Genomic DNA, 21,326 nt, shown 5'->3' on the forward strand with positions numbered 1-21,326 from the left:
TGTTATGTTTTAAAATTATTTCTCAATACCATTTGTCTTTTCCTTGTATGACTGAGGAACGATGTTTTGTTCACTTCCAACCCAATCAGTTTCACAGCACAACAGCATCAATTTCCAGTACAGTTAGATTTATTCCAGTGTGGTCCTGTGCAATGGTCTGACATGCTTTCAGCTAAATGACCATTTGATGGGATGTGAAAACCACAGGAGTCAGGAAGAAGGTAATAGTCTGTGAGCAGGCCTTATCTGTCTTGCTACAAGAGCTCGGCTTCAAGGGGAACAAAACACAACACACTGAGGAACCTACAGCAAGGAGGGGCTGGGCTGGGCTCCACAGGGAAGCAGAGGTTTCTGGTCTGGTTGCCAGTGACTCTGTTAGATCAATGTTTGTCACTTTGCTACCTTGTACAGTGTGGAAGGAACCAAAAAGAATCCTTCATTAAAGGAGGAAAATGGTGTGTGTGAATGGGGAACCTTCTGTCTCTGTAAATTATAATAATGTAATCTACATCCTCTGTTTTGTAAGGAAACAGTCTCAGAACTAAGGTTACCTCAGGCAGACAGAGCAGCCAATAGGATGGACAGGAAACAGGAGTTTGTTGCTCAGGCTTAGGACTGCAGTGAGTGTCATTGGGATGTCACAGATGTCTCATGCAGAGCACTGAGGTGTATTCTCCAAGCACCCTTTTAGGCACTGGATCACTTGTCTGTGCACAGGCTGTGGATGCTTCTCACTTTGGTTCTTTCTAAATGTGCAACAACTCTTGTATGGTGATTGCAACCTCAGCAGTGCTACTTACTCAGAATCACCAACAACTATGATCTAATAAAAAAATCTTTATTCTCTGTAAAATCCATTTTAAATAAATAGTAATCTTTTGACTCTGAGCTCCTGGTAAAGTATTTTATATTAATGAAATTATAAATAGCAAGTGTCAGTTCTGTGCCAGTTCTAACAGCACAGAAAAGAACACATTGTGAAGCAAAACACCAGGTTTTTGTCCCCCAATTTTGTTGTTTGTTAAGTGAGTGGTTGTGAAAAAGATAATTTTGATTTCATTGTTCTTCAGCTTAAATACAGCTGCCATTTCAGCCTTTGCTGTTATTTCATCACACACCCAGGAAAGCACCTGCAGGGACATCCTTGGTGGCAGATGTGGGGCTGACCTGTTTCCACCTCTGGCTCTGGTGCCTGGGTATCAGATCCAGTAAACATTTCTGTGTGTGCAGTTCTGAAAGACCCTCCACAGCTCTTCTATAAAATGAGTCTGTTAGCAAAGTTTACCTGAAAACAACACCAAAGGCCATGTGGCTTCAGCTTTCTGAGAAATTTTTCTCAACCAAGGAGTTGCTCTGCAGCTCCCTGTGCTCTCCAGAAGCTTTGCAAAAGACCAAATGAAATTTTGGTTGGAGCATCAAAGACATCGAAATACACTTACATCTTGTTCTCATATTTTGGTTCTGCTCTGACTTGCACAGAAGCACAGGTCAAACACTTTTATACAGAATTAAAATTGTTTAGACTTTTGTTGCACTTTTGAAGTGATTAAATTTTGTTGTGAAGCATTTTCTGGTGTAGGCAGAGTTTACTGACGCTGTCCTGACCTTGGAGACGTGTGATATTTTACAGTGTGCAGTGGCATTTATGTACTCAACCTGGCTCAAATAAATAGGTTAATTTCCACAAATTAAAGGCCAGGTTTCAAACATAACAAGGTGATACAATGATTCTGTAACGACCTTTAGGATTCACAACTGGGGCAGTTGCCTGGGTAGTCCTTTGTCAGCTGCAAATCCACAACTTCTACAAATTTTTTTCATGTGAAGTGTTAGAAGTTTTGGGAAAGAAATAGTCAGGTTTGTAGTTTCACATAACACCACAACTGACAGATTTATGATAAAGAAATGGCTTGAAATACTGGATTATATTCTTTGCACATCCCAAATTAGTGTCTATCAAAGTATCTCCTGAAGTAAAGGTACTTTAAATGACAGAATGTACAATATAAAACCCTTAATGTCAGGATAGAGTTAATATTCATACATTGGAATAAGAGTCAGGAATGTCCAACTGTAGATGCTGGACAAAGAATTTATTTTGATTTTCAAAATCAAAACATGGCTCATCAGGATTTGGATTTGACTTCATACAAACATCCAGTGGGTATTTGGTGCTTTGATTCTTTAATATAACTCTTTAAAAGCCAGTGAAATTCCCCTTTTATTTGGCCTGAATTAATGTAATTTAATTGCTACTAAATGGCATATCAATCATTATTATACCTGTTTATATAAATCAGACAATAAGATCTTATGACCTTAAAATAAACTGAAGAACCACATACCACATGATTAAAATAAACAAGAGATACAAACCTGGCAATGACAAGAAAGCACACTGAATTTAAATATTGTTCTTACAATTATCTTGGTTGTCCAAAGAACAGTGTACACAGGTTATGGTTAGTAGCTAAACTACCATTTAACTTCAATTTCCAGAGTCTGATTCCAAGTTATTCTTTATTCTGGTTTTTAAGTGAAGTGTCTGAAGTTACTTCTGCTATGTGTTCTCCTTCTGGGGTAATCTTTCCAAAGGATATGACTCACTTCTCCATTATTTGTAAAGAGTATGGAAAAAAAGTAAAATATTATTATTTTGTGGGCATTTGGAAATGGATTTAAAAAAAAAAAAAAGGTGGGATGTTGATCATTGTGAGTCATTTCTTGGGAAGAAGGGAAGAACAAACACTGGCTGCTGCCTTACTGCTGTGAACGCCAAGAACTTAGTGCTGACTCAAGCAGTAGATATTGATGGCTGCAGAACACAAAGGAGATCTTGCAGCAGGGTTAAAGAGGAAAACCTTTCCCCTCTAAGTGATAAGGAGTTAGAGGGAGCTGCCTGTGTTGATTTCTTGGGGGTTCTTTTTTGCTTAAACAACCTTCTGGTTTGAACACCTTGGCCAGTTAGAATTTCATCGTGCAAACAGTTGCTGCAGCTCAGTGAGTTTCCTCCTTGGTTTCCAGAAATCCTGGCAAATCTTCAGGTGCACAATGAAGAGCAAGAGTGAACTCAGGGCACTGAGGGAGCTACCCCAGTAACTCCCAGAGCAATCAGAGCTGGCTCTGAGCCTCTTTCCCTGGTTGGTGCAAATACTGGTATACACAAAACTGAAGCAATCCATTGTAACCCATTTGCATACTGATCAACTAATGGGAAAGCCCTGTTTTGATACCAAAACTGATTTTTCAAAGTGACTCTGTGTCACTGTGGCCTTTGTGTACTTTATTTCTTTACTAGGAACTACTCATGTGTGTAACTGCACAAAATACCTGCAAGGCTCACATTTTATGTGTATTTTATGAGTAGAGGTTCTCATGGAGAAATAATGCATTGCCATTCCAATTTCCAATTAATATTTTTAAATTGTAGTCTTATTAGTGCTAATAAAAATAGTACATGCTCTGTGATCTTTATCTGAGTTTATTCATTGTTATTTCTAAGTTACAAGCAGAAGCTCTGAAGCAGAGTTAGCAGCTTGGATGCCATGGATTCAATGAAGTAAAATGAAAATGTTCACACTTTCCCAAAATGCTTGTGGATTTTTACATAAATAGCAGAAATGCTCAATAGTCCAACAGTCCACTACAGGATATCTCCTTAGGAATGCAGATGGATCTTTGTGCCTCTTTATTTCATAATGTCACTCAGAGGGCTCACATGGTCACTTCATACTACAGACAGCTCCTTTGCAGCTTTGGATTTGATAATCGTGTTCAAGTGCCAGTGCTGGAACACCTGATCTCCAGCCAATAAAGCCCTGGGTAGTTTTAGGTACTGGAGGAGATGGAAGCACCTAAAATCAAAGTAACATGTAAAACTGAATGATGAAAAGGTTTTTGGTTGAAGTTTCCATCATGCAACGTTGTCTTTTGTGCTGTAGTGTTCTAAAACCAACAATCAAGTAATTGTTTAGTAGTGTATGTTGGAATGATTTTTTTCACAAGTTTGGTTCAATACTAAGGGCTTTAATTGCTTAACATTATTAGAAATTTTTTTATTATTATTATGTATAGAAAAAGCGTAAGCCAAAGATAATCATTATCATCTTTAATTAACTTCTGTTAACAGGAGAAATAGTGTTTCCTCCTTGCTGTAATATATTTGGTAACAATGCAGCTATGGAATAATAATTTTAAATCCAAATGCCGAAGAAATTACTGACCAAGCTGGCTTTTACATCAAGAACTACTTACTCATTCTACCATCCTTCTACTTTAAAAGATGGGTGAGCAGCAAGTTAATCTGCAACTAATCTAGCTAAAAAGGAAACAAAACAAAAGCCAACAGACTCTGTTCAGTGACTGCTGTGCTTACTTTGGCTGAATCATCTCAATTGGGCACGTTCTATCATTTCAGCATCTGGGGACTTAGCAGAGAAATACACAGCAAGAGAACAATGTTTCAGTTCTCCTGCCAGAGTTGCTTCACTTTGTTCTTTGGCCAAGATTAGAAAATGTTTATGATATTTAGGTGGAGCAGTTCCTCAGAAAAGATAATTTTTATGGCCAAAAGTGCCACCCACTGAGCAGGATAATGAAGGAAATCATGTCCCACTTTCGGTCTGGGGGAGGGGACTATGCTGAAGCTTTTATTAGTCTAACCTAGAGAGAACAGATTTGAGTGTTACCACAAGGTAAATGTGCAGAAAGACAGTTCTGAAAAGGATGTATGAAACTTCACTCTGAATATGTAAAGGGTGACCTAAATCACAGCTAACCCTTCTCTTCCTCCCAGTTCTGAGGTGAAATGGAAGCTCTGTTCCAACGTGCACCAGGCTCTGCTCGCTTGTGGAGCAGCTGATAACTGCAGGGTTTGTTAAAGCACCGACACCCTCACAGGGCTGGGACTCGACAGGAGCTGCAACTGGACTGAGATTGCAGGTTTGGGACAAAACTGAAGAACAAGTAGCAGTAATGGCAGAAATTATGCCATTTCATTTCTTTAACACAGCACTAGCACTAGCTCTTAAATAGCACTTTACTCAGCACTAGCTCTTAATTTTTATTTTAATTTAATCTCAATAAAAGCTTTTACTACTTCCTTAGCTTATCTCCCCACCCTTGGAATCCTTTGAAAGAAAGCTAGTTCAGCAAGTAAGAACTTCCAATCTCCTTTATTGGACTAACCTTCCTTTCCATTAGCATATTCTGCTTCCCCTTTTGTGAGTAAGTTCCTCTCCCAGTGTCACTGTTTTAGCTGCTTGTGGACTCACCCTATTCATTGGTGATTCTGACACACTGTATTTATAAATTAAACCATCAGTCACATTCTACTCTCCAGCTGGTTGACAGCTTTAAGACTCTGAATGTACACATAAATCATATAAAAGAAAATAATTATGACTTGGCTTATTAGAACTGGCTTCTTATTAATTTGTGGTACTGAAGAGGACAGTGGTATTGTCTCTGACAAAAAGCAGACTCTTAAACAAAGGTAGAAAAATTACAACCATATCCAAAGGGCAATTCCTTGTCTTAAAACAAATGCTTTTAAACCATAGTTTGGCTTTCAAATGCAGTTTACTTTGACCTTTAGTTAAAGACCCCCCTCTGTAAGACAACTGGTTTTCAGAGCTTGCATGGTTTCTTAAAACAGATGTTGCTGTACTGCAATTTTAAAATCTAATTTTCTAACCTTAATGTATTTTTCCACAGGTGTCACAGGTCGAACCTGCAGGTGATCTGGAAGCTGTAGCTTGGGCTTTGCAGCTTCTTTCTTTTCATCTCCAAGCAACTAAAACCAAAACATAGTTAAAAACTGGACTCTTTATCTTTGGAAATACACTGTAATATGTGATATCCACACCATTCCCCTCATTGCTGCATATGAACTTCCTGTTCTTTCCACCTCAAGCAGGATTACTTATTTCAGTGCTTTGGAAATTACTGGATTTTTTTTGTTTCAGAAGACATGCAAACTCCAGTTATAACTATGCAGGGGCTGCATCAATCCTGTTCTTTAGCAAGGAAATACTGTGGTTCCAAACGTAACATCATGTGCTACTGTATTCTAATATCTAAACATCACTGAGAAGAGACATCACTCCAAATATTTTCATTTGTTGTAGATTCCCCCACTGACAATTTAATTAGCTGGAACCTTTTCCCCTAGATTTTTAAAATACCATATGGGGAGACAAAGGGGAAATATTTTCCTGTCAGTGTGCATCTAGTACTTGTTAGCACTATTAGGAGTCATGCTTCTCAAGAGAAATAGATCAGAATATGCACAGCATATAAATTACCACCTGATGTATTTTATCCAGAAGAAAACTGAATATTTGAACCATTTCAAAAGTAGTGCAGTTGCTACCTTGGATGCCAGCGTAGTAAAGCATACTCAGTACACTTCTAGTCTTCTGTGCTCTCATAGTTTCGTGTCCAGATAAATTTGTGCACAAGTAAATTTCATGTGTTGCTTATTAGCCATATTATATGTCATTCAATTTTACCTCTTTAAGAGGTGTTTTCAAAAATCCCCATTTTTCAGCCCATCTCTTTGCAGCATCTCTTTCCCTTTCAACATGCTTCTTCCTGAAACCAACACAAAATATTTCAGATTACTTTGAAAACTTTAATTAAAAAAAACCCCAACATGCCATGACTCTGATGTCACAAAGCACAGCACTTTAGCTGGAATCTTTAAACTTCCAAACAGCAAGTTTATGTACAAATTATTATCTGACTCAGAGCTAATGGGAAAATACTTTCCGGAGGTTTAAAACACTGCATGTGAACGATGAACACTGCATGTAAACACTGTTTTTACACATGTACACGCTTTTAGATTATGTTAAGAAGCGGAGGTTGAAAAGTAAGCACCAATGTCCTTTCATATATACTTTCATACATTTAATATATACTTTCATTTACTGTGTTGACTGACGAGATGCCCCGACCCCACACCGGGCGGGGAAGGAGGGGTGCACTGTGAGCCAGCTCTAAAATCCCTGACTTTTTTCCCAAGGCACGCTTCACCCAGCGCACACGCTCTTTAAACACAGGAGAATTCCTTCAGCGCGGAGCTGAAGGTGCGGAGGGGAAGGTGGGCGGCAGCAGCAGCAGAGCAGCCGTGGCTGCCGGGCCGTTACCAGTAGTTGTCCCTCGCTATGAAGTCGGTGGGCTCCATCGGGCCGGGGCCGGGGCCGCGCCGCCTCAGCCCCGCCGGGGCCCGGGATCCGCCGCGGCCGCTCGGGCGTTGCGGGGCAACGGCGGCGGGCGGGGCGGGCACGCCATGGCGGGAAGGTGTTCAGCGACACGCCGGGCAGTGCCCGCACACTCTCCGAGGGGAAGGACCCCCTCGTCTCGTCCTTTGGGAGCTCTCCGGTGGCACCGCAGCCATGTCTCAGGGGAAAAAAAAAAAAAAAAAAAAAAAAAAAAAAAGCAAAATAATTCCCGCTCGCTGCTTTCCCCAGGCCCCTCAGGCGGGCGCGAGACGGCCGCGGGGGCAGCCCGGGTGGGCGGGGCTCGTGTGGGCGGTGCAAGATGGCGGAGGGGCGGGCCCAAGGTAATGATAATGAGAGGGGCGCGTAATTAATTAACGCCGGGAGGCGCCCACAGGGCCTTGGAAGGGAAGGATTGCCTTCTCTGGTGTTTTGGAAGCTCTCAGGTGGCACCACAGCCATTTCTCCGGGGAACAAAAGCAAAACATTCCCACTCCTTGCTCTCTTGAGGCTCCTCAGGAGGCCTGGGGAAGTGGTCGATAATTTTTTTTTTTGTGTGTCTTTAAATGAAAGGAAAACACATTTGGGTTAAGGTGGTTGAAAGGTTCTTTTTAACCTGCTGTCCTGTACTGAGTTCCTCTTGCTACACACCAAAAAATTTTTTTTTTTATAATTTCATCAGGAAACAACACCAGTCCTGTGATAGAGTGTGTGTCTGATCTCTTTTTCTCATAAATGTACAAGCTACATGCCTATGACAGCAGTTCTGAGAAAAATCTCAACATACTTTATGGCTTCTATGTGAGAACCCAGAATATATTTACAGCTTGTAAAGGGTTCATTGTGTTCCAATATATTAATTTTTTTGGTAATTTTATTTTCTTGCATTTGCTGGATAAATTATTTCAACAATGACTGGAGCCAATTGGCTCTTTGCCCTCGTGGGTTTAAATGGTTCCCTGACCTCTTTTGTGTTGTCTGGAAATTGACTTGTGTAAACACCCTGGAAATAGTTAATGGGACTCTCACACTACTGGGCACTTATTTTCCTTATTAGAAAATAAATGCAGAAAGGTTTTGACTTCAGCTGAGTGGTTTAGAGGCAGTGTGTTTGAATGTTTAATTACTAGACTTCTTAAAAAAATTCCGAAGTACCTAAAGCACTTAAATATTTGAATACAAGAAGACTATATACATTTATTAGTTATTTTAGAAATACTAAGAACCTCTGAGTAAGAGGAGAAGAAAAATGCCTTCTGTAGTTCTAAAATAGCAATGAATACTGTTCTTCTGGGTCTCTGAAAATCATTAAAGTATCAACAAATATTTCACTTACACATCATTTCTTGATTCTCTAATTGATAATTAGGCTTGCAATTAAATCAGCTGGGTCTCCTATCACACCCATAAATGCTTACTCATTGTCCTACTTAATTAACTCCTGCTGCTTTGTCACATTTATCTCGGGAGTTTTCTTATTGCTTTGATGCTTTCCTTGAAAAAGATAATTTGCTAATGAAACAATCAGATCTGTAGTTTACTGTGTCAGGGCATAAAGTGCACCAGCATTTGTCAAGAGAGACAAAACTTCTTACACTAGCGCTGTGGAAATTGTTAGAAACGAGACGCTTGACTCAGCCAATATATCACGCAGCAATTCAATTTATTAATTAATATGGTAGCATATGAGCAAAGACAGCGCTGGCTACAGTGGTGGGGGTTTTCTCCTCCAACTGCACACTGATTGTTGGGCTTGCTGGTGTTTATTGATCATATTCATGCATATTCATAAGCTTCCCCCAGTAGTTTCTATTTCCCATTTTTACGCGAGCTTTCGGCGGTTTCCATTTCTGCCTTTCAATGTCACAATTCTATACTTTCGGATCGTAAATCTATGATGCTGATGTTTGGTTCCTTTCCAATTTCTACACTCTATTGTTCACATCCCAGGATGTGTGTCCAGATGGTGGGGTCCAGCTTCTATTTTCTGGGATCATTAATCTATGGTAGTGATGTCCAGCTTCCCCTTTCGAAATCATTAATCAGCAACCTTGATGTCCATCTTCCTCCTCCAGGAGCTTGGGATGGGGTCCCTTCTCTTTCTGTTTAAATCCTTTATACATTCTAAGGCTGCAGTTTAAAATCCTTAGTACTCAGCAACATTCTAAAGTCATAAGTCAAAAGTTCTTCTTGCAAAACCAGCTTAAGATTTATAATTGTTATTTGCTAACAAAAGACTGGTTCAAAAGCCTTCTACCATGCTTTCCTTGGTTGTTTATTAGAACTCATCTTTATAACTGTCCCATGGCCGTGTTCCACACCTTTCACAATTACAACTACACAGCTTGCCTTTATTTACCTGACACGGAACACAACTTTGTATTTCACAAAATGGAACTTTGTCGTGTTCAAGTTCCGTGTGTGCCCAGTAAATCCCAAACGTTCCTGCGGTGCTTTGGGTGTCTGGCAGCTCTGTGGGGGCAGCTGGCAGCGCTCTGCCTGGGCTGTTGGGCTGGAAAAGTGGAGCAAATGTCCTCCACTGATGGCAGGTAACAGCAGAGAGGGTGGGGGAGTGAAGATGTCCCTGGGGAAACTTGCAGTGGGGTGCACCAGTGTGTGTTCTCTGAGTTTCTCAAGGCCTGCACCTCACACCCAGAAGTGCCATCTTCACATCTAACATTTGAAGAGCAGCTTCGTTACATTCTTTCAGCTGCACCAATCTGGTGTCTTCCCCTCCACATCAGCAATGTCAGAACCCCTCAAAGTGAAGCTCTCTGCTGAGGTGTTTATAGATCCATTTATAGATCCATGTGTATCTGTGCTTAGGCTTTTACATTGAAGATGTTTACGAAAAAATATTAGTTAGTACTGGCAGTTTTGGGTTTGCTGCTCCACAGTTTACAATGTGGGGTGTGGAAGTCTAGAAGAGGAGTATTTGAGCATAACTTCGGTGTCTTTTTGTAATGTTTTTACATAATATTTCAGATGTAGGCAGCCTGAGACTGCCTTGTTATGATTACTGTGATTTAAGTAATGAAATCCCATTGACACAGTCTGGTTTCATGTAAAAAAGCCCTGCTAAAGTCTATCACATCAAGAACATGTTAATTGGAGTTCCTGAATTTCCATTTATGAACGTAATCCAACAGCCTGGTTAGAATCATTATATGTTATGGCAAAATTTAGAACTCTCATCTTACTGTGGCTGTAATTATCCAGTGGCTTTTGAAACCATGAGGGCATGTTTGTTTTCCCAATGATAATATATTCCTTTTTTTATCCATAAAATGGCACTTACAGCTACAGTTTTATGCAGATTTCTGTGCTTGAAAAATTCAATAATTCCTGGAATTTTATTTGGTTTTGAGCAGATTCATTCCTTTTTATTCAAACTAAAGATTTACATGAGAGACTGCTTTACAGTAAACCTGATGGATATGCTTATATTTCTGTTCTGGGTGGAAGAAGTATATATGCCCTCCAAACAAAATTATTTGTTCTATGGACATGGAGACCTTTGTCACTTTCCAAGTGGAGAAGGTGTTTCCATTAAAGCCCCTGAGTCCCTGGCATTGTCTCAGAGCACAGCTCCCCAGTTCTGGTTGCAGAGAGCTTGCAAATGCTGTCCTGATGCAGTTTCAAAGAATACGGCCACCACTTGTAGCCACTGGAGAAATTTCTTGTAAATGCCCATGTGCAACACTTAACAGAACTCTCCTGCTGGTATGAGAACTACCTAGGCACCATATGAATTCAAGATGAAGGAGAAAGACACAATTTTAAATTTTATTGCATTGTATAAATTGAAATCAAACTCTTCATGGTCTTTGAAAGTATTTTTTTTGTTTCAGTACAGCTCATGCTTCAAATCAGAAAGCGTCTCCTTTTTTCCTTTTGCCTGAAAGGCAGGGGGTCTGGGACATTTTAATAGCTTTCATAGCCTACTCTGCAAATATATTATTGCTGCACAATAGTTTCTTTGCATGAGAATTGCTTAAATGTTTCAAAAAGGATTGGAAAATATATTTCATGTTTTAATTTTATGCACAGAACATTAATGAGCAGTGCCCCTTAGAGACTTGCTGTCAGTTTAACATATTCACAATAATCTCAACACAGATGTTATTCCATCGAAATCCTTTTAGAGGGAAGAAACCAGTAATTTTTCCTTAGAGAATGTCAGAAAATATGTTATTGTTGAAAATTACATTTTGATCCCAAAATGCTATATAAAAAATCATTGCTAGGAAGAATAAGTAGCACATTGTTTCTGAGGTAAAATGCATGTGAAACTTTCTTGAGCCTCCTGTAAATTTTAAAACAAGTGAATGTCTGTTAGTCTCATGCAATTTTGCTTCCCTTGAGGGTGATTGCAGGCAATAATGGGATATCAGCATCTAATTGTATTCTAATTTAAGAGTGTATTTGTTAGAAGTTCAAATTTCTCTATTTGTAGCCATCACATGATGAAGTTATTGTCTCTTTTGGATACATTTTCCTCTGCATTCTCTGAGCATATAAATTAAAATACTTGCTAGAAAGAAAGTATGTACTTAGAATAACAGTTTTTTGTTGGAAAATGCTTTAAGTACCCTTTCTGTTTTTTGTTCTGTGATATGCCTGTGTTTTCTTTTTTCTCTTTGGTGCACTCATGTTGTATTCTGCTTGCTTGGTCTGGCCTGAGAACAGCTCTGAAATTATGCTGGTGCTATAAAAATGATAAGATTGTAAATATCATGTTGCTCAATATTGGAGGAAAATTTTTCTGTTCCACTTAATCTGAACTGAGGTTGAGCTGCAGTGGAGAAGCTGTAGCCAGTTCCCTGGAGAGACCTCAGCTATATGGGAGTTGTGTGTGGGTAATGTGAAAGAGGACATTTGGGAAAGAGTTGGATGACTCAAAGCAATGGTTCTGCAATTTTCCCAGGTTCTAAGAACACTTCTAGGACTGCATAATTCAAAGCATAGTTGGGAGTGGAGTACAGAGTGCACCATCAGTTCTGTGCAGAGAGAGCTGGTTGGGATAAGTCCCATCAGGTTTTTCAGAAGTTGTTTGGAAGAGGAGGCGGGTGAAACGTGAGGGTGCAGGTCACCCATGACCAAAAGCAGAATTTCCAGTTACAGTCAAAGGAATGTTTCAACCTCTTCTTGGGAAAGAAGCAGGTCCTGCAGCCCCTTAGTGGGTACTTTGACAGAAGGAAAGGTTGCAGTTACATAACACAAAGTGGGATCTTGGTTTCCAGTCTATCTTATGAGTCCTCATGCACAGAATGGCAGGGATGATGACTCAGTGAAACTTCAGGATACTGCAATGGAATATCCTCTATGAAAATGTATTTATTTTGCAAAGGTAGATATCTGGATCTCCAATAGCTTTTAATTTCTCTACTCTGCCATTAAGAACAGTACAGAGAAAATCTCTGTTTAGATGGTGGTAGAAAATAGCTGCAAAACTAAGCAAACACAAGCAAGACAAAATTTCCAAACATTTGCTTTAAATGGGATACATTTTACGTAAAGTAACAAGCCTGGAGAATGAAATTCCATTCTGTTGTAGAATACAAAGAGAAAGAAATGCATTCAGCAGTAATCTGTTGTTTTAATAGCAGCAATGGGAGGTCTTGGGATTTAAATTATTCACACTGTCATACTCATGTCTAGGTTCATCCTGTTCTATACTTAGTTGCAGTCAAAATGCTCAGTTTTTTGATGTATGCACTATAGGTAATGTTGCCACAGTGAAAATGGTTGTACAGTGCTGTAGTAGGAAAAAGCATAAATCTATTTTCCCAGTAACAGTAGTATTGGTACTGGGAAAATATAGGCTGTTAGTATTAAATTTAGGTGAGGATCTTGTTGCTTTTCTTTATCCTGAAGGTAGAAAATATTTTTTTCACTATAGATTTGGAAAAAAGGTTTATTGTTATTAACTTCTTTATTCAAGGTTTGGTAGCTTTCTTTGATCAGATTTGCTGCTCCTTATGTAAACTGTGCCTTTAAAATGAACCTGAAATGTTCATTGCTGTAAGGAAAATCAGTGCTTAAATAGGTGGTGTAACATGATATATGCAATAAATAGTAAAAGATAAAACACCTTAATGTATCTATAGACCTTGGTTTAATAGTGCTTTGACTAACCTGGATTATGACATATAATTTGACACATACACATCCCAATTCAATCAAAACCTCTTTCAGTGGCATCTTAAATAGTACCCACTCATGCAGACTTTCACAGTAAAGTAATTATGGGGGAAGGGGGAGTTGTAAGAACAGAAAGAAAGTTTACTCTTCCTCTTTATAGTGAAAACAAATGTGTTTTTCTCCAGAATCTGCCAAGCCTGTGTTTTAATGATTTAACAGATGGAGTTGGCACATGTGAACCTGGAAGATGCATCTGTCTGATTTTTCCAGTCTGAGGATTTTTTAACTGCATTAATGGCACAGACAATGGTAAAATATCACCTCCCCAGGCTGCTTTGCTCTCCTAACACATAATGTCTTTTAAGGAAAAAAAAAAAAAAAAAAGTGATAGGAGACTGGGGTGAGCAAAAGGCCAGAGAAATGAGATTTGAAAAGTTTAATATTTTCTGTCTTTACTGCATTAAGCTTTTAAGCCTTTCACTTCGAATTTCATGTGTGTATGGTGTGGAAACAGAAATTCTACCCCGACAACATTTTGTGTGATCTCAGGGTTCTATTAATTAATGGCTTTAAATAAACACTATTTAAATAAGGAGACCAATAGCCACCAGTGCTTTACCCTGTTTAATTGAAATTGAGTGTTGTTTCCAGTTTGATAATTTTAGTTTTTTTGGGGGTTAGTTCTTGCAAAGGTTCTGCTCATGTATAACTTTAGATTTAGCAATCTCATTTAGTCACTTGTACTGTTCATTCAATAAGGCAATGCATATGCTTAACTGTTTGGAATGAGGGCTTTAATTTGAATTTCTTTTGGACTGGACTCCTTAGCACTCATCTGGATTTTCTGCTGAAACCAATGAAATACCTGTGCTAAAATCCTGAAGTCTCTTGGTTATTTGCACTGAGCTCTGGGATGACACTGCAGATGACCCAGTGTGGTCCTTTCTACCTGACCCATTCTGTGAGTCTGAAATGCCTCACCAGTTCACAGGAGCAAAGTAAATGATGTCTCTGTAAGAAAGTCTCCCTTCTGAGGAAAGTCTTGTCCAAGGGCCAGGCCAGTACTCCTGTGAGCTGCCCAGCTGCTGGCACTAACACTAGGGATAAGTGCTCTTGCTTGTGGAAGGGTCATTCATTCTCATTCTGTTTATCAACAAAAGTGTTGTGATAAAATGAAATTATCTGCTCTGGGTTGTGAACTGTCCAGGACTTGCTTGAACAGCGCCATGCTTTATGGTTCATTTCAGTTTTACTTTACTACTGCTGAGAAAAAAGATTTCAAGAGGAATGCATTTCATTGTTAATGAAATTAGCACAGCTTTTCTGTCATTGAAAAAATTTAAGATGACACTGAAAAGGGCAGAAAAACTTCTGCAAATGCTCCAGAGTCTCAGTTTTATTTTTTGCTGGAGGACAAGGTCTAGTGATAGAGCTGTATATCAGAAATGACTGCAGTGATGTGCTTCACTTATCTTTGATTCCACACATGCCACAGTAGGATTTACTCACTGGTCAAATGAGGGATGGTATCTCTGCCTGTGAAATTTGCTTGGCTGATGTTACCACATTATGAGTTTTCAGAAAAATCTATTGAAAGTCCATGCAGACACCCCACCTGCACTTCCTGGTGAAATGGGGAAGGAGGTGGAGCTTGTGGTTCTACAGCTGCATTGTCTTATCTCTCTCATCTCCTTCCATCTCTGTAGCACTCCAGTCTTGATGTCATGGATCTCTTTGAGACTCTTAAATTATTGAAACACATTAGGTAAGCGTATTATTTGAGGCTGCTTCTCCATTTAGTGACATTTTGTATGGCTTACCTTGCCTGTTTTATGTGTCTAATGAAGAGACACTTGCTCTGGGCTATCAACCAGCATGGGATTCACAACCCTTTGGAGGTGCCTCTTTCACCTGATGATAGTTTAGGCTGCCATAAATTCATAGCTTCAGGTCGTAGTTAGGTGGGCTCAACATTGCTTCTGCTACCTGTCATCTAAGTACATGAATAGGAGGGTTTCAAAATACCCTCACAAAGTTCTAGAAAAAGACTTGAGCCGGTGCAGAATCACACGCATTTATTTCAATAGTCTTATTCCTGATTCATGTTAGGTAGAGACAGAATTTATTTCTTGATTTTTAGTGAATCAGAGAGAGTGCTAAGAAACTCCTGCATTCAGAAGCACTCAAGTCCCAGAAAGGAGGTGCCAATTTTCTGCAAGCCTGGGATACTGAAAATATCACTGCATTAACCATAGCAGATATTGCTGTTTATTTTCTTAATGCCCTTTTGTATTTTAACAAATGGCTGTAATAATTTTCATCCTCATTTTAAGGTTTGATTAATTGGTTCATTGTGTTCTTTCTTCAGAAGGAAATGTGTTACTGATATCCCTTGGTATGAGTGGCATATGGGTTCTAGCTGAAATGATAGAACGTCCTTTCATTTAGCAAAACAAAAATATGCTTGGCACTCTGTTCTTCTTTGCTTCTCTTCCAGCCAAATTTAATTTGTGAGAGTGATGTGGCTTCTTTGTCACTGGTTATAGTGACAGAACTTCATCTGGGTGAGATTCTTCATGCTAGTGAGGTCAGGTCCATAGGGTGGCAGCAGTAATGAGAGAGGTGCTGTTTTCTCTGTTCTCTTCTGCCAAAGTGTTTAATGTTGCAGCTCAAATCAGCCAACAAATAGAAAAGGATGGAAATACCTGAAAACATGGGAATGCCCTACTCTGTATGAGTTCTTTCCTTCCTTACAAATTTTATGGTAGCTATTTTTCTTTTAAAAATTCTGTGTTTTATTTTAAGATAATCTTCTAGAACACTGTAAGGTGAGGTATGTGTTAAGGGAAATTGCCTTGAAAATGCAGCAATGGAAGCGACTTATATTCTCCAGGATTCAAGCCAGTTAAGAAACTGGATTGTTCCAGAGTTTTTTTCTACATGCTTTGCTGTATGTGAGAATACATCCACTGTGAGTCTTCATTTCAAGCCCAAATGTTCTCTCAACACATGGAACCCTGTTATGAACATGGTGCTGTTTGTATCCCACTGACTGTTTCTTCCTTGTGTGCTTGTCACAGCACTGTTAATTATGGGTGATTATTTTAGGAATCTTTGGAATGTCATGTACATTTTGCCTCTCCAACAAATTCCAAGTTGCAAGGCTGTTGCAAGTTCAGGAATTTTTATTAGCTTTTAATTCCTTATTTTATTTTGGACACTGGTAGGTAGGGTACTATATTCATTCAACTGTAGCTTTTTACTATGTAACTGAGATGAATTCCATCTTTCAGAGAAAAGAATTTCTCCATTATTGAAGGATGTTCTTATATAAAAACATTAAACACATCATGCACGCTGAATGTAGATCATATAAATTTAGTGTCTGGTCTAAGAAAGATGAAATTAAAAACTGCTTAGAACACAGGTGCTGCCTCTAAGTTATCTGGTTTGGAATTTATAAGTGTGTCCTGGATAAGGAGAGGCTGTGTTGCCAATTTTAAGAAACTTTTGGGACATCACAATTTTGTATCAGAGTATGTGCACATATGTTGGTGGTGGTTGTTGTTAGGAAACGGTTTGTACTCAAGCATGGATTTAGATTTTTTTTCCCAGTAATCTGTTGATTATTTTTTTTTCCAAGGAATAGAACAATTTGTGTGGAAAAAGAAAAGGTTAGTCAGTATGCACATGTAACTACCAGCTTCCGTGATCTTATAAACCTATTTTTTTTTTTTCACAAACCAATTAGAATGATGGCTTGGCCAAGCCAACTTTAAAGTGAATAAGTTTATGCCTCACATATAGTCTACAGTGACAGGATTTTAAAAATGTAGTTACATCAGCTTTAAAGTAATCTGTTATTCAACAATTAAAATATTAAAAGTAATAAAATTCTTGAAAGAAGAAAGATCAAGAAGAAAATTGTTCTAGGTGAATTTTCTTCCTGTCCCCAGTTTCAAATTCCTGATAGAATTAGGCTTCATTTAGTATTGAAAACTGAAGTTCTCTGTAATCTAGGAAGGACATGTCCAGAGAGAAAAGTGCTCTGTTTGCCATCTAAGTTTACCTGGAAATAATGACTGATTTGTGTTTTGAGTGGAAGAGCTGTCTTGCACCTAGATTATGGGTCTGGATCCCATGGATCAACCTCAGGGCACCTGAGATCTCCTTGGAGCTTAGAATAATTGCTGTGGTATTCTGGTTAATTTATTTAAGGTTTCATTTCTGTTCTAGAGAGAGGGTATAGAAATATTTCCTTACTTCTGTCATTTACCTGATACCTTCTTAGGCATTCAGGACAGGAACTCTGTGTTGATCTCTGTTTTGTGAAATCTAAGACATGAGGAATTGTGAGGGGACATTTGGGTGTTTCTGTATAACAGTAATAATCAATAACAAGTAAACCAGGCCTTCAATTTCCCACTCCTCACAATGTTGGGAGTTCCCTATTCCAGCAGCCAGGTAAGCTCAGAGCTTACTCTGGTTCTAAGATTATTTTTTTTATAGTTTTGCTGTCCAATTTGGCAGAGTGAACGAGGTGATTTGGAAAACACTCGTGATTTTTCTGTGATAAGAAATGAGGTTTTCTTTTAAATAGCATAATAATTATAGTAATAAACTATTCTTGGGAATAACTTTGAAAATTAACACCAATGCAAGATAAACATAGTTTTACATCAATATTTGTAAAAAAGATATCAAAGCGCAGGTACTGTGACTGGAAATGCCCTAAGGCATCTCAGACATGGTGCCAAGTGGAAGATAAGAATGTCAGGCTGACCCAATCCGTGAAGTCTTTCCTGATTAATTTGATTAAGATTTCTCTTTCACTGTGATCATGTAGCAAAAGAGAGTCAGCCAATAGAAGCTTTTAGTACTAAAGTGTAACTGATGTAAGAGAAATGAACAACTCTTCCATCATGACACTGCTGGTTGCCATCTCCGTGGTGGTAAACACTGAGAGAAGACAAACAATCTCTGCAGCACAAAGTGTGACTGAATGCCTTTAAGGACTAGAAAGTGCTAAATGACCTTTCATCACTTTAATCACTTGACTGGGTAGGAAATTTTTTAATGAAGGTCATAGGGCTGGAAAAGTATCATAGATGATCGTGGAAGTGGCATGTTTTGCTCCTCCTGATTTGGGGTTTTTCCAAAAATTGTCTCTGCAACCAGTATCTTTTTCCTTGGAAGAAAATACTTCAGCACAGTAATAGTAACAGAATCTTAATGTTCTATGTGGTATCAGATGGTGAAGAGTGGTGGGATTTTAAAGCAGTGATTGGTATAAAAAATCAGAATTTAAAGACTTTCTCTGCGTAGTTGTTTTTGTAATTTTGTTTGAGTGCCTTTAATCCTGTTCCCACTGTGTAAAATAAATCACTGGCATAATTACTGGTGTTCCTAAAGGCTGGTTGTGGCCTTTAGAAACCGGGCCAGAGAAAATAAAGTCAGTTTGACTGTACAGTGCTTTTTGAAAAGGTAGTCTTAGTTGTATTTTCTTGTGAAGCAGTCAGGAACTGCAGTCCAGTTACATCTAGACCCTAAACACTGGTTGCTTATCCCTATAATGACAATAAGAAGCCTCTTGGGTGACTTTTTGTGGGCATAAATCAAGTTATTTCCTTGTCCTTGTTTGAAACAGAAAAAACTGAGTAGAGGGGGGAAAGCCAAGCAGCTCAGCTAAGAGATTAAGCTTTCATAAGGGGCTGGGATGAAGCCATATAATAAATTTTAGGCTGATGACCTTTCAAAGCGAGGCTTGGAGGGAGAGCAGAGATTAGAGGTTTGGCTTCATATCCACATAGAGTTGCTTGGTGTAATCCTATAGGGAGTAAGTGATTGCTTGCAAGGGTATTGTGGACTGAAGGAAGAATATGATATATTGAAATTTTGTTAATATTTTTAGTTTGGAAGATTATCTGGACTCAAAGAGGCTTGTCCTCTCATCTGCAACTATAGTAGTTGGAGGAAGGTTTATTCAGCTGAAACATGGTTGTTTTTTAGTTTTAATAGAAGAGCAGGGAGTTGTCCACTGCTGTCAAGAAGATGGTAATCAAGGGCAAGATATAAATCACGAGTTAAGTATTCAAGAGTAACAGATCTGAGGCAAGATGGCATTCATTTTTCAGAGATGGCTGAGCTCTTTTTTTGTGCAGCTGAGGTACTGGAGGTTGTAGTGTTAGAGCACATTGATTGCACAGCTTTCCAACTTTGCTTCCCCTGGGCACACTGGCATGGGACAATGCTGCTAATTCCTGTAATTGTCTCCAGTTCTATACACTCTCCTTTTGGTCTGCTGTTTTCTGCTATTCCAGGGACTCAGTTTGCATTTACACTGGCTCATTACACAAGACTACCTTTAATATACATTAAGACTCCTTATACTGTAATTTGAGAGATGCTTTGTTGTTCCTTTCCTAATTGAGGCAATGAGAGCTGTCTGCAAAGACATCAGTATTAAACATCAGAAGAGAGTTTTTGAAGTGGAGCATGCATCTGATGGGCCGTGTGAGTGTTGCAGGGAAGGATATCTATGCTGGCATTAATAAATGAAAACAGCCCACCTTGTTTGAACAGAGAGACAAATGAAACATTTGTATCCTTGGTGATTTGGATGCTGGCAGAGAAGTTTGGTTTGTCACTCCTTTGACTTCAGATGCTGTCTTACAATTTTCTTTCAGAATATGTACCAAAGAAAAAGGAAGGCAAGGTCTGTTTTTTATTTCTTTACATGTTCAGCAGGAAGGCAGTGATTTGTATTCAGACACATCACGTTGCTACATTGCACAGTGTAATCCCATGAAGTGTGATAGGTCTTGAAAGATGAAAAAGTCTCTGCGGGACAGTCACTCTTGGGGAATTCACTTAGCAGTTTGTAGCATGGCTTTCCAAGTCAAATCAGAGCTGCAGACATCCCAACATCTGTGGTGCATGCTCTTACTTTTTAAAAATCAAATATAAACATAAGCAGTAGGAGCCCTGTTCCTGAGCTGTAATGTATGAGCTTTGTCATAGTGTCATTAATACTTTGTGTTTCTCAGCACATGCTGACTGTTGACCTGTGACGTTTGGCATTTGGGCTTTGCAGGAGCTCATGCAAATGTTGTCTTCAGTTTCTGTGTTATGTAAATTCATTCCTTTTTTGTCACTTTCCTCATCCCACCCCCCTAATTTTACTATCATTTGTAGCTTCTAGTGGACCCAGGCTCAGAGTAAAGTACAAGTGGAGAAGCGAAGTTTTCATCTGATTCTGCATGAAGGGCTTGTGTACATGAATTTTAGACTTGGCACAAACCCATAAGGACTTTAAATTTGCTTATGTCACATACTTTCACAAAGCTCTGCAGAATAAGTCTTTTTACTCTGAGTTTGTCACATAATTTAGAGGTTTAATTACACTCATGAAACTGCTGAGTTTAGTTATAACTCACTGTTTCGTTAGCTGCAGGTGAGGCAAGGGAAGGCTGCAGGGTTTTGTGGTAAGACTTTTACTTAATATGCTGAGATCTTCTGTGTTTTTCCCATGACAGCTTGTCTGCCAGGTTACATTCCTGAGCTTCAAATATCACTGCAGCTAGACATCTCTTGAAACCTGACCCATTTATTCTGTTCCTACTCATCACATTTTGGTGTGGAGGCTCACATTTAACTTTTCTGCACAGGAAAAAGTTGGAGGAAACTACATTTTCACATTAGTTTTCCTTGAGGAGGGCAGAAAAGCTGTTCTGCAAAGTGGAAATTTTCTGATGATGCACAATTTGTTCAGTTCTCAGGATGCTGCAAATAATAAGCATGAGAAGAATGGAAAACAGTAAGAACAAACTTCTCACTTCTATGAAATCTGCTTTGTGGTGATGGAGCAAATTCAATTTGCAAATTCAAATCAGGTCCTAAAACCATATTGAGTAAAATAACCAAATGTTGCTTTATTGAAACATTTTAACCTGAGCATCC

The 21,326-nt window shown here is 38.9% G+C and overlaps 2 protein-coding genes across 7 annotated transcripts in view; one reads left to right on the forward strand and one right to left on the reverse strand.

Annotated features, from left to right (window-relative positions):
- Nucleotides 1-3,465: 3,465 nt before the first annotated feature.
- Nucleotides 3,466-7,289, reverse strand: C17H20orf85 (chromosome 17 C20orf85 homolog). The gene is made up of 4 exons (XM_053958674.1): nucleotides 7,152-7,289; nucleotides 6,513-6,594; nucleotides 5,696-5,794; nucleotides 3,466-3,854 (listed from the first exon to the last, which is right to left on the reverse strand). Exons 1-4 carry the CDS (start codon nucleotides 7,187-7,189, stop codon nucleotides 3,723-3,725), a joined length of 351 nt encoding a protein of 116 aa, XP_053814649.1. The 5' UTR covers nucleotides 7,190-7,289; the 3' UTR covers nucleotides 3,466-3,722.
- A 184-nt stretch (nucleotides 7,290-7,473) lies between these two features.
- Nucleotides 7,474-21,326, forward strand: part of PMEPA1 (prostate transmembrane protein, androgen induced 1) — a 273,819-nt gene continuing 259,966 nt past the window's right edge. For all 6 annotated transcript variants that reach the window (XR_008433885.1, XR_008433884.1, XR_008433883.1 and 3 more), the window contains exon 1: nucleotides 7,474-7,567. The gene's annotated coding sequence lies outside the window, so the exon portion shown is untranslated. The remainder of the gene's footprint in view (nucleotides 7,568-21,326) is intronic.

This window comes from Vidua chalybeata, chromosome 17 (genome assembly GCF_026979565.1).
Source record: "Vidua chalybeata isolate OUT-0048 chromosome 17, bVidCha1 merged haplotype, whole genome shotgun sequence".
In the NCBI taxonomy this organism is placed as follows: Eukaryota; Metazoa; Chordata; class Aves; order Passeriformes; family Viduidae; genus Vidua; species Vidua chalybeata.

What these genes read in the sequence shown, in the direction of transcription:
- C17H20orf85 (XM_053958674.1), bottom strand. Translation starts at nt 7,189, where the DNA reads ATGGAGCCCACCGACTTCATAGCGAGGGACAACTACTG. An exon ending in ATAGCGAGGGACAACTACTG is followed by an intron (nt 6,595 to 7,151) that starts GTAACGGCCCGG and finishes TGTTGGTTTCAG; the next exon opens with GAAGAAGCATGTTGAAAGGG. An exon ending in CTGTGGAAAAATACATTAAG is followed by an intron (nt 3,855 to 5,695) that starts GTTAGAAAATTA and finishes CTTTGATTTTAG; the next exon opens with GTGCTTCCATCTCCTCCAGT.